Source organism: Pteropus vampyrus, unplaced genomic scaffold, assembly GCF_000151845.1.
Source record: "Pteropus vampyrus isolate Shadow unplaced genomic scaffold, Pvam_2.0 Scaffold301, whole genome shotgun sequence".
NCBI classification, from domain to species: Eukaryota; Metazoa; Chordata; class Mammalia; order Chiroptera; family Pteropodidae; genus Pteropus; species Pteropus vampyrus.
In genome coordinates this window covers 2,076,883-2,090,822 of record NW_011889082.1, presented here as the reverse complement: position 1 = coordinate 2,090,822, position 13,940 = coordinate 2,076,883, and the positions used below count along the sequence as shown (strand labels likewise).

General features: G+C 37.1%; 1 protein-coding gene across 1 annotated transcript in view; it reads right to left on the bottom strand.

The window, feature by feature from the left end:
- LOC105303195 (histone-arginine methyltransferase CARM1-like) overlaps positions 1 to 13,940 on the bottom strand; it is a 150,213-nt gene that overhangs the window by 86,932 nt on the left and 49,341 nt on the right. The window contains exons 3-4 of the mRNA XM_011376678.1: positions 5,991 to 6,097; positions 5,093 to 5,197 (exon numbers count right to left, since the gene is read on the bottom strand). Coding sequence (XP_011374980.1) covers positions 5,093 to 5,197; positions 5,991 to 6,097 — 212 coding nt within the window. The remainder of the gene's footprint in view (positions 1 to 5,092; positions 5,198 to 5,990; positions 6,098 to 13,940) is intronic.

The following is a 13,940-nucleotide window of genomic DNA, read 5'->3' as shown; positions in this document are numbered from 1 at the left end:
TGATTAAAAAAAATAATAAGCTCTCGGCTCCTGCTTATTCTCACAAGTTTCCGGCAACTGGTGCCCTGACAAACAAAGTGTCAAAACATTTCCAAATTAAAACCCTACAGCTCACACAGCCCCACACCCTCAGCAGGATGAACTTTCTCTGCTTGTACCCAGCACATACTTGAAGAAACTAAAAATAGCCAGATGGCAATTAACAGAAACTCTGAGGAGGGGAGTGGGGAGGGTTCCAGCAGGGTCAGTTTCCTGAATGGATTCCAAATGGAGCTCTCAGCCTGCAGTGCTCTGGCCAAGTATGAAGGAGGCAGAACGAAAAATCAAAATTTGAAAGATTTAAAATGATAGCAGAGGTGGAAACTACTGCGCCATCCCCAAGACCGTCAATAATAATACTTGCTACGATGTTCTGAGTTCATATATGAGCCAGATACTGAGTGCTTCATACGCATTGTATCATCTTGACCTTGCAAGGACTCTAGGAAGTAGCTACTGCTCTTACAGATAAGGAGATTGAAGCCCAGAGATGGTAGATAACCTGCCCAAGATCTCAAGACAAACAGGGCAAAGGTCTATGGTAGGTGCATGGTAAATAGCTAAGCTGGTGTTTAAACTCAGCTGTATGGCTCCAGAACTCATGAACATAACCATTGTTCAATACTGTCTCAAACATTCGCAAGGATGTTTAAGAAACCACAATGTTTTTACCCTATCCTTAAATCCAGAAAAACAAAAGTCTCCCTTGGCAATTTTAGCCAACCTTCACAGAATCATTACATTTCAGAGGTTATGTGTGTGGGCTATAAAGTAGGACTAATTGGGTTCAAATCCTGGCCTTTTCATTTACTAGTTGTACTAAATCAGGTAAATTATCAACATTCTCAGGCCTCAGTTCTCTCATCTCCCTAATGGTAAAAATATTAGTATTAATCTCCTAAAGCAGTCAAATAAAACTGCTATAGACTGAATGTTTGTGCCCTCCAAAACTGATATGTTGAAATTCCAGTCCCTAGTGTGATGGTACTTGATTATCTCACCTTTGGGAGGTAATTAGATAACCAAAGTTGGAGCTCTCATAGTGGGATTAGAGCCTTATAGGAAGAGACAGGACAGAGCTCGCTTCCTCTTCCTTATGTGGTCATTCACCTTTTCTCTTTTTCCTCGTAACAGAAGTGATCCATCTCACTGGGAAATAGAACTGAGCGTGCATAGCCCCAGCTCTTGGAAGGGGCCAGCCTACCCACTTCCTAGCCAAGCTTGTGCTCTTGAGTCCCCATGTAGAAGCTTGCTGGGCAGGCTCTGGACTTGTCTGGGGAGACCAGTTGTTCAGCATACAAGTGGGTAAAAAATTTCCGTTTTGGAGAAAAACTGAGTAAGAAGCTTCATTTGGACACAAGTCCAAGCCCTTTTCGCCAAACAACATTTCCAAAAATAAAGCTGATATTGTGATTTTTTTTCTGACATCTGTGTCTACTTCTATGTCAGTTCAGAACTTAGAGGGGGAAAGGGATATAATCAATTATCATCCATGTGATTAATTATCACCTTCATAAATCCCAACAGATGGATGGATGCCTATCTTATTTCATTGGTAGATCCATTTCAGGCTGGCAAGAAAAGAATATTTTGTAGAATCAAAGGTTAGAGCTGGGGTTGACCTTAAAGTCGATCTGGTCAATATTTTTATTTTTATAGATGAAAAGATATACAAATGGCCAAGTGACATAGTTTATGTGAAATTCTGTGAAAGAGCCATCTAACTCAAATTCTTACTATGATTCATTGTTTTGGGAGTGGTCTTTAGATCTGTAACCAGAATTAAAATCAGATTATAGATAGTATAGAAAATACATTATAGATAATAGAAAATAGATTATAGATTCAAATTAATCAACTTCAGAGGAAGAGAAATTTCCCTAAATAAAAGTATTACCTTCAGAAAACATTTTCAATCCATGGAGAAGCAATCAATAGCTGAGAGTTGATTTTTTTCTTTTTTTTAATTGGCAAGAAACCTACCTTAGGCTAATAAGACTACTTACCCACAATATTGAAGAGTAGATAAGTTGTCAAAAGAATCAAGTTTTTTCTCTTCTATCTTCATTCTGCCTACCTACCATAACCAGGTAATACTCATTAGGAATGTTTACTTTATAACTGTTAACCAGGCATGCCTCACTGGCAAAGCAAGTGTCCTGGCACCTCAAGACAAATGACAAGACATATGAGACTCTTCAGCCAAACACAGCCATTTCTGGTCTTACTTTTGTCTCCTGACATCACCGTCACCCCTGCCTGAATACCTAGATTTGGCTTTTAGAACATGTCCTGTCTTGAGTAAGTCAGAAAAAGCCCACTTCGCCCTGTCTCTCCCACTGAGTACAGCTGTAAAACCTGAAGAAGTTGAAGACTTTGAAAAGTACATAGTATCAGATAGATTGGGGAAGAAGTCTAAAATGTGAAATGTTCTCAAACCACATCCCCTTAGCCTCAACCCATGACTTGAACTCAACACACCAAAAATGGGCCCCAATGTGCAAACAAGAGAGGTCTTGGAGATGCCTTCCAGCTCTGGATCCAGTGTGGGGAAGGGGAAGTCCTGATACTCAGAGAGAGTGTGAAAATTCGGTTTCTTCCTTCCTCTTTGCCTCTCCCAGTCCCTCTTATCCCTTTCTCACCACACCCCTCTTCTCTTCTTTCTTTTCCTTCTCTTTCCTCTTTTCTATGTTCTACCCCTCAGCAATCTTGTGGTAGTCACAGCATCACATAAGTATCACAGGAGCCAAGACTATGAGAGAGGGGCACCTTCCTCTGCATTCAGTGGGGCCATCATTCCTAAAGGTGGGAGTCAACCCCCATTGCTGTTATTCTCTTTGTCCTTTCTTTCACTAATATGTAGGCAAAGTCATGGAAGTGCATAGCAGAGTGAACTTTTTTTGGCTCAGAGACTGAAAAGTGGTACCAGGGAACCAAAAAGTACTAGAGAGATCATGGAGGGGAAGGAACTTAGCAAGGCAACCCAAAAAATAGACCTAGAGTCTCATAACATAATATTCAGAATGTATGAAATACAATCCAAAATTTTGGGGCACGTTAAGAATCAGGAAAATCTCAATTTCCTGGGAAAAGATAATCAATCAAGTGAAGCTAACACAGCAGTAACACAGATGTTAGAATTATTTGACAAGAACTTTCAAGTAGCTATTATAAAAAAGCTCCAACCAGCAATCTTAAACAGTGCTGAAACTGATGGGGGAAAAAAAAGTCTCAGTCAAGAAATAGATGACATAAAGAGGAGCCAAATGGATATTTGTAATAGAAAAATACGATAACCAAAACAAAAATTCTCTCATGAGCTTAATAGCAGAATGGAGATGCCAGAGGAAGGAAAGCTATGGGCCAAATGACTTTTAACTGGAGGCCTGTTTATCACTACTTTTCACGCATCTTTTCTCTGCTTTAATTAACTGTTGCTACATAACAAAACACATCAAATTTTACTGTCTTAAAATGGAAACAATTATTACTTCTCCCAATTCTATGGGAGGGCTGGGCAGTTTCTCTGCTGTTCTTGCCTGGATTCACTCATGTTTCTGCATTTGGAGGGCAGGGGTGTTGGACTGGGAGGTCCAAGGTAGGCTCTCTCAGAGGTCTGGCAACTGGTGCTGGCTGTTGACTAGAGTATGTCAGTTCTCCTCCATGTGACCTCTCAACATCCAGTAGGAAAGATTGGGCTTTCTCAAAGTATGGTGGTCTCAGGGTTCCGAGAAGGTGAGACCAGAAGCCGCAAGGTTCACTAAGGCCTAGGCTCTGAAACTCATTCAATGATCCCTCTGTCACATTCTACTGATCAAAATACAACACAAAGAAAGCATAGAGATAAGGAGTAAAAAATAAGACTATCTCTCGATGAAAGGAGCAGCTACACAACTTTGCAAATAGATGTGTGAACACAGAGAAGCATGAGTCATTAGGGTCATTATTTCGATGTCCTACCACACCCTTCCTGGGGAATAAATACTTTGCTGAAAGGCAATGAATTTACAATTATTATGACAGTAGAGGCTCAGAGAAATTTATGGTTTTGCTTCAGATCACACAGCTAGTTAGGGAGAAAATGGGAAACTAGATCTTATGATCTCTGATTCCACTGACCACTGCTCTTATATCTGAGATGAACTGTATAGTATTTTGACACGTTGGCTGTTTAACTCATAGGAGAATAAAGAACAACAAAGGTATAATGTGTTTGCAATCATTCATCATTCAGATACATTTTGTGAAGGAAATAAATGCAGGCACTTGTGGAGTCTATGAAAAAAAAACTGAAGTGACAGAATAAGAGGTATTCATTATGTAGCAATAAAGCTCCTAAGCTGTTCTCTGCACCAAAACTTATGCCTTCAGTCTCTTGAGTTCCTGGCACTCAAAGTTTAATTTCTTTATTGAAGTAAATTCCCATAACATAAAATTAATTGTTAATCATTTTAAAGTGTACAATTCGGTGGTATTTGGTACACTATCTGGTATTCCCATCACTTCTATCAAGTTTCATGATATTTTCGTCACCTCAAAAGGCAATCTGGTACCCACTAAGTAACCACTTCCCCATTTCCCCATCACGCAGCCCTAAGAACCACCAGTCTTCTTTCTCTCTACGGATTTGCTCATTCTGGATGTTTCCTATAAATGGAATCATAGGCGTTTTTGTAACAGGCTTCTTTCACTTAGCATGTTTTTGTGGTTCATCCATGTTGAAATGTGTATCAGCATTATATTCCTTTTTATGGATAACAGAAATATAAATAATACTCATAATAGTCCATTGTATTAGCTATCCTACAGTTTGTTTATTCATAAGTTGATGAGCATTTGAATTGTTTCCACTTTTGGAATACTGTGAGTAGTGTGACTTAACATCCATGTACAAATAGTCGTTTGAATACCTGCTTTCAATTCTTTTGAGGTATGTAATTAGAAGTAGAATTTCTGGGTCACATGGTAATTCTATCGAAGCTTAATTTTTATTCTAGTTTTTAACCAGTCTTTTTAAATTGGTTTAAGATTAATAACCACCTGCTAGTGTTACCTTATCTCTAAAATCAATGTGGTTCTGGAGGATGGCTCTGTGGTAAGTGGCTGTCCTCACAAAATCTTGCATCATGTTCTGCTGCTGGGAAATGCAGCCATAAAACTGTAAGGGAAAGAGAAGGAGAGGGAGAGTAAACAACCCATGAGGCAGCACCTTCATGAGCTTCTAGGTCTTAGAGCCACGCTGGTCAAAGCAGGCTTAGCTTAACATGCAGGTTAGCTAAGGCTTTGAGAGAGAGAGCGACTAGGCTGCTCCTTACAATAGTTTCAGGCCTTGATCTTGAGCAGGTAAGTGCCCAGAAGCCCTTCCTAAAGCAGAGGCTATGACAGACCAGAGATCAAGAATAACAGATATAAGAAAAAGGGACCAAGGCCAAAAGGGATGGCCTTAATGAATTTCAGTGGTCTTGATAGAAAAATAAGTCTTGGACAGGATTCTTGGGTAAAGGTGGGGGTGGGGCAGAAGATAGTGATGGTGATAATTCCGATGGGGCGAGTCAGTTAGGTGATGTAGTGTATACAAATCTATGAGCATTGACAGTAAGAAATATCATAAATGTAGCTGTCACCATTTGGTAGCGTTTTCTATGTGTCAGGCACCATGTTAAGTGCTTCACATACATCCTCAAATCGAGTTAAATCATCACAACGATCAGATGAATGATGTTCCTCCGCTGAGGAAACTGAGACTCAGAAAGATACAGAAAATTGCTCAAGTCCTGACAACTTGATAAATGACAGAGTGAGGATTCCAATCTAGGTGATGCTGCTGCTGGTCAGGGGACCACACTTTTGGAGACACTGTAGCACGATATCAATTTTCTTCTCTACCCACCACCTTGCCCAGGTGTGTCACCTTGAAACAAGTCGATTCCACTTGGGGCAACTTCCCTGACCTGGAAGTACTGTGCAGCAGATGCCTCTTCTGTCCGTTGGCTGAACACCGAGTATTCTTTTTTCTCATTCCGGCATCTTTTCAAGGTATCTGAAAACGCGTTGAATTCTGTGAAGAGGAAGTAGCAAATCTGTTTCTACACCTTGGAAACTACAGAACTCACCACTGTCCTGTATAAAATTCAAACTGAGAAAATATTGGAAGATTAAAACAGCACGTTCATCTCTGAACACACATATGATAAGAAATGGTAAGGTGGAAATGGGTACTACTCTGAGGTGTGACATCCTTATTTATACTTGTCAGACATATTTACATTCACAAATATCAAGGAGAGAGCGTAATGGAACACAGACGGGAAGTGGGCTTATCAAATTTTTTTAGCACTGTCCTCGTAAAGCTTCCAGGCTTATTCTCAGTATGTGCTGTAGGGAAGGTGATTGTTGATGAAAAAAATTATATATACACACACATATGTATATGTGTGTGCGTGTGTGTATGTATATGAATATGAAATATATGTGTATGTAAAGTTATATCTACTTCTATCTATATATTTATATCTATCTATCTATCTATCTGTCTGTCTGTCTGTCTGTCTATCTAAAGTCTCGTTCTATTATCATAGTGACAGGTTTTTTTCCGGTTAGTATTCGCTAGACATACAGAGAAAAGGTAAAATAGCTAGGGATATGTAAATACAAAGGAATGCTTTCTATTATTTGAGGAAAAAAATACAAAAGTAAAGGTTCAAAAAATATCAGAAATGATATTACTAATAGATAACATAGCATGCACAGTTATCCAATTTGGTGACTTCTGCCTTAGAAATCTCTCTCAAATCTTGCCCAGTGGTCCTCATTGCCTGTGACCTCTTCCCTCTCCACCACTGGCATGTGACCAGGTCTTTCCCTTCTGGCCACGTTGGATCCCTAACGCCCAGCACTTTCTGTTCACCAAGAGCTCTAGCCCTTCACGCTCTCCACCCCTGCCTGGGTACCCTTCAGGGCTAATCCTTTCACACGCATGACCTACACTATGTCCTGGGCACTCCGCCATGTTGAAGCACGTACAGATTCCCAGATCATCCTGGTCCTGGCCTGGCTTCCTGACATTGAAACCTCCCATCTCTTCTGTTTAGATTACCTTTTGACATCAGACTCCTATTCATTCTCCAAGATTCAGTTCAACCAACATTTCCTCATTGCTGTGTTCTGGAACACCCACAGGCAGAATTATTTACTGTAATACGGTAGGCCTCAACGATTGGCTATAGATCAGAATCACCTGGGAAGAAATTTTTAAATCTGGATGCTGGACTCTCATTCTACACCTGGTAATTCCACACTATAGTGGAGACAAGCATCTCTATTTTTTCAAAAGCCTCCAGAGTTGTTTTCATATATAGCTAGGGATGGGAACCTTTACTCTAACCTCACAATTTTAGCCTATCATTGTATTTTACTGAATTTGTCAATTTTTTAAAATGCCCATCTCTCTATATCAAACTCTTTTAGGGCATAGTTTAGGGGTTTGAGCCTTATTTATCTCTATTCTTCAAAACATGGTGTTAATGCAGCAGCCACCCAATAAATACATCTGAAATGTAAATTTGGGGAAATGACTAATGAACTGAAGAAACTATTTTCAATTGGTGAGGCAGAGCTGTGAAGCCCTAGGGCTAATCCACGTGGGGATAGATAGTTTGAGAAAAAAATCTTGTTGGGGAATAAATGTGTAAATACACCTAATGAGTTCCCATTCTGCTTAAGTGGAATGTCATCTACTGTCAAGAAATTTGGAGTTGGGTAAAGGGAGGGATTCTTGTTGGAAATACAAATCAAGATTAGGTTTACAATGTATCCTGAACATTAATGATCCACTATCTTCTAAATGTTTGTTCTAATTTATAAACCCTCACTTAGCTAATCTTACCATGTGTATTTCTCTTTTATGAAAACAGAATGGTTCTTCGGTTAAAAATTTATCTCCATTATTAAATTTCATATCAATTCTTCATCTTTTGCAATTCTACTTTTACTTTAAAAAAGGGATGCGAATGATTTTAAAATAATTACAAAACCAACATGTAAAAAGTTTTTAAAAATTTTTAAAAGGCAATAAATCAAAAAGAAGAAAATAAAAATAATAATCCCGTTACACAAGTTATTATTGTTAACATTTTGGTATATGTTCTTTCAGGAGTTGTGTGTGTGTGTGCATGTAAAAATTCCTCTTCTTTACAATATTGTATCATTATTTTGTAACCATATTTTTTAATTTAAGTATTACAAATGACTTCCCAATTAGTCTCTTCAACCTCATTATTAAAGGATATATGTTTTGGAAATTCATGACTATGTCATAATTTAACCAATTCCTTGAGGTTGGATTACCAGCCCCAACCCAGGTTTATTATATCAGAATGGTGGGGCCAAGTAGCCATTTTTAACTGTGTCTTTGGTGATTCTGGTGATAAAATATTTTTGAAAACTCCAGGTAATAAATATAGCAACATCTCTATTATAAGAATGCTACAATACAGTAAAGGAGACATCATTCCTTCATATTATCCCACACATGAAATCGATAGATTAATGAATATTTCTATTCTCATAACTTTTTTTGGTATTCTCTTGCAATTAAAAAAGTATGTAACTTAATCATAAAATTTAGAAACGTAAAAAAGAAAGCCAGGAAGGAAAAATAATTTCCAGATAAAACCACTAATATATTGAAATGGAATCTCCCAGTAATTTTTCTTTGTATGTTTTGCTTTATCTCTTAATTATTTACATATTTACATATTTTATTTACATATTTACAATAATAATATTGTACTCTATTGTTTTACAACCTACTTTTCACTGAGCAATATATCATTAGCTTTTCCTGTGTGCTCTTGTTTCTCCAATTTGTTCTCAGGGGCAACATCAGAGACTCAGTAGATACTAATTTCAACAAGGTTTTTAACCATGTTCCTTCAAAATCTGGACCTAGTTATTTACTTATCAAATTCTACTGGGTGTCAAAAACAACCAAGTCTGTTAAACTAGAATTTCCTATATTTGCATAGGAAATTTTACTCCTTTTTTAAAGGAGTAAAATATTTAAAAAACTTTAATGTTTTTAAATGTATAATATTTAAAAACTTTAATGTTTTAAAACTTTGTTGGATGAAAACTCTTAACAAGCTATGTAACATAATAAATACCATATATGACAAGCCCACAGCTAACCTCATATTCAACGGTAAAAAGCTTTTCCTTTAAGATCAGGAATGAAACAAGAATGCCCACTCTTGCCATTCTTATTCAAAAGAATACTGGAATTCCTAGCCAGATCAATTAGTCATGTAAAACAAATAAAAAGCATTCATATTAAAAAGGAAGACATGAAACTGTCTCTATTTGCAGATGACATGATATTATATGTAAAACAAAAGAGACTCCACGAAAACAGAATTAATCAACAAATTCAGTAACATTGCATGATACAAAATCAATATACAAAATTCAGTTGTGTTTTAAATACCAACAATGAACTATCACAAAGAGAAATTAAAAAACAATGCCATTTACAATTGCATAAGAAGAATAAAATCTTAGGAATAAGCTGAACCAAGTAGGTAAAAGATATATGTACTGAAAACTATGGCATTGATAACAAAATTTAAGATAATATAAATAAATGGAAATATATCTGTGTCCATGGTTTAAAATAATTAATATTGGTAAAATGTTCATACTATTCAAAGCAAGCTATAGATCAATGCAATTCCTATCAAAATTCCAATGGCATTTTTCACTGACATGGAACAAATAATCCTAAAATTTGTATGGAACCACAAAAGACCCTGAATAGCCAAAGCAATCCTGAGAAAGAACAAACCTGGAAGCATCACACTTCCTGATTTCAAATCATATTACAAACTGTAGTAATCACACCAGTATAGTATCAGCATAAAAAAAACACATAGATCTATAAAACAGAATAGAGTCTTCAAATAAACTTGATCATATATAGTCAATCAATTTACAACAAAAGAGCAGAGACTATGTAATGAAGAAAAGGTAGTCTCTTCAATAAATGGTGTTGGGAAAATTGGACAGCCACATGCAAATGAATGTAATTGGACTATTTTACAAAAGTCAACTCAGAATAGATTAAATATTTGAACATAAGATCTGAAACTGTAAAATTCCTATAAGAAAACATCGGAGGAAGAACCTCAACATTGATCTTGGCAATGATATTTTAGGTTTGGCAGCCAAAGCAAAAATAAACAAGTAGGACTACACCAAACTAAAAGCTTCTGCACAGTGAAGGAAACCATCAACAAAATGAAAAGGCAACCTACTATGTGAGAGAATATATTTGCAAATAATATATCTAATAAGGGGTTAATATCCAAAATATAGAAATAATTCTCCCAACTCAATAGCCAAAAAAAAAAAAAAAACCAATAGTCTAATTTAAAAATGAGCAGAAGACCGAAGTAGACATTTTCTCAAAAAGCACATACGGATGGCCAAAAGGTACATGAAAAGATGTTCAAGATCACTATTCATCAGGGAAAGGCAAATCAAAACCACAATGAGATATCACCTTACACCTCTTAGAATGGCCATCATCAAAAAGACTATAAATAAGTGTTAGTGAGGGTGCGAAGAAAAGGGAACCCCTGTGCATTGTTGGTGGGAATGTAAATTGGTACAACTGTTATGGAAAACAATATGAAATCTCTTCAAAAAATTAAAAGTAGAACTACCATATGATCCAGCAATCCCACTTCTGGGTACTTATCCAAAGGAAATGAAATCACTATCTCCAAGAGATATCTGCACTCCCTTGTTTATTGCAGCATTATTCACAATAGCCAAGACATGGAAACAACCTAAGTGTTTGTCAATGGATGAATGTATAAAGGTCATACACGTGTGCGTGCACTTTTTTCCCAATGGAATATTATACAGCCATGAGAAAGAAGGAAATCTTATCTTTTGTGACAACATGAACCTTGAGGGCATTATGTTAAGTGAAATAAGTCAGACAAAGAAAGACAAATACAGCATAATATTACTTATATGTGTAATCTGAAGAAGGAAAAAGCCAAACTCATAGAAATAGAGAGTAGAAAAATAGTTGCCAGGAGCAAGGGTCTGTGGGAAATAGGAAGAGAATGCTAATGTGGTACAAATGTTCACCTATAAGATAAATAAGATATGAGGTGCTAATATATAACCTGGTTACTATTGCTGATAAGTGTATTGTAACTGAAATTTGCTAAGAGAGAATTTAAATATTCTCACCAAAAAAAAATTAAAAAATAAAAAATAAATTCTGACATACTGAAAAATAAAAAAGATATTAGATAATATTTATTCGGCCCCAGTCTCCTGGCACCTCTCAAATTCCCCCTGAGTTCTCAGAGATTGCCAGCAGTGGTTTGTGTCATCCATCTGTGAGTTATTTTCGTCCTGGGCATCTCAGATATGTGGGTTTTCAAAGTCTACGGTAAATTCATTTGTTCAACAAATAGTCAGTTGAAAGTCTCCATCCTTTGGGGAAACTTTGAGCTTTTGTGTGTGGGAAATAATGGCTGTCTAATTTAGTGATTAGGATGTGTGGCAAGTTGAAAACTATTGCTTTTGGTTAAAAAGGTAAAGTAACAGCTAATCTCCTTGTGTCCCCAAAAGAAAATGTAAAAGAGAACCTTCACTGAAGTTTTGCATTAAATCAGCAGTCATGGAATACATAAATAGCCTTCCAAAATAAATACTAATTTGGATGTATCAGCTCTACTGTGTTTGCTACTTAAAAAAATATATTATTACTTATAGACACTATAGTCATAACTCTATAATCCTGGCACAGGGACCATGTTTGACATAACAAAAATCAGGGTCTCCACCTTGAGAAGTTTGAGATGAATTTATAGAATTTAGGCAATAAGAAGCATCCTGGCAAGTCCAGGAATCAGCATCACTAACTCCTGCCTGTGGTGAATTCTGTCACAGTGGCTGCCAGGAGAATGAATGTTTTCTTCACACATCATCCTTACCTCTAATGGTTAAATAAATGTCTGTAAATAAAGGAAATGTCTGTGTTTCCATATGATGCATAAAGATACAAAAAATAAAAAATAAAACCACCAGAATTTAAAAAGGAAAGAAATTTAATTATTGATCTCTCCCCTCCCCTCCACCTCCAGGATGGACCTGGGCTCTAATAGCCACAAAGGCATTGTCTTCACCTTTCGGGCTGCTACAACAAAGAACAATAGACGGGGTGACTTATCAACAACAGAAATTTATTTCTCACAGTTTGGTGGCTGGAAGTCTGAGATAAGGGTCCCAGCATGGTTGGGGTCCAGGAAGAACTCTCTTCCAAGTTGCAGACTGTCTACTTCAGGCTGTGTTCTGACATGGGGATGGAAAGGAGCAGGGAGCTCTCTGGGGTCTCTTTTATAAGGACGTTAATCTCATTTATGAGGGCTCTACTCATGATCTAATCATTTTCAGAGGCCTCTAAATATCATCACATTGGGGATTAGGTTTCAACATATGAATTTGGGCAGGAGGGCACAAACATTCAATCTATGGCAACGTTCACTGGAGAATGCAAAATGAGATGCAGCAATGATAATCTGTCTTCTCTCTAATTCTCCAAACTATGGGGAGGGACTTTTGGTAAGATAAATGAGGGGATCTTTAAATCCAGCAGGTAATTTTGCTTTTGGAGAACATTTCTGCAAGGAGTACAATTTTGGGGGGATGGAGGAGCCTTTTGGTCTGCAGGTGCCATTTGTTTGTAAGATGCCATTAATTCTGTATATCCAAGATGGCTCCCAGAGGAGAGAAAGAAAGGCCAGCTGTTTAGAGCATAATCAAGTCTAAATGGATGTTCACATTTGCATACTGACTTCTTCAGCTGCCAAGGGCAGAAAAGGTGGGATGATGTGGGTCAGAACCTCTGCTCTGGAATAAAGAGGTTTCTCTAAAGTATTTCCCAAAAGTCTGATCACTGAGGCAGTGTCTATAAGGATGGGAAACCACCCTCAATTACTAGTAAAAGCCAAGTCTGTCTGATACAGCAGGAATTATGAGTAAAATGGGAACTCCTTTCAAAGAACACATTTATCCATACTGTTTCTCAAAGGGATGACCTGGTGGAACTGCCATTGTAACCACTATGCCTGTAAAGCATCATGTTTTGTCATTTTTTGTCTCAAGTACATAAACATAATTTTCTGTATCATATAGACATTCACTAAGGACACGGTAGTTCCATGCTATAGCCATAGCTTATTTTCCTTTTGATTCTCGGTCTCGATTTAGGTCTCTTCTTGACAAACCATTACTTTGCAATTTTAGCATGTAGTTACATTTGTAGATCAATAATGACTACTGAGGTGCACCATTTCCCTTCTGTTCTGTACTCCTAAAAGAACAGATTGAAGGAAACTGTTTCTGTTTGCTTGCTTCTCTTAAAGAGCTGCTATTTACAAGTGATACTGCCTGTGATGCCTTACATAAAAAGTTTATTTACCTAGATACTAGCATCTTTCTGTGACAAGAAAGGGTAATACCTGTCTGAATGCCTCAGCTGTTCTGGCCACATGTCTCAAAATTATACCAGAAAATCCACAACTGACAATATAGAGTGTATTTTTTAAAAATAATGATACATCAAACTCTAGACATTGTTGTAGAACTGCTTCTGGGCTATTGTGAATAATTTTAACAGCCCATTTTAATTCTCTCTAATCTATCAGCTCAAGTTCGCTAAATTAAGCTCTATTTACTGAATACCTAAGGTAGTAAAAACTATCTATTTTTCTATAGTCAGTTTCATGGTTTCATGGTCTAGATACTTTCCCCTTGGAATGGATATGGCTTAGGATAGACTGCAATGATCTGGTCAGAGCTGGAGAAGGAAGATTGTGTTT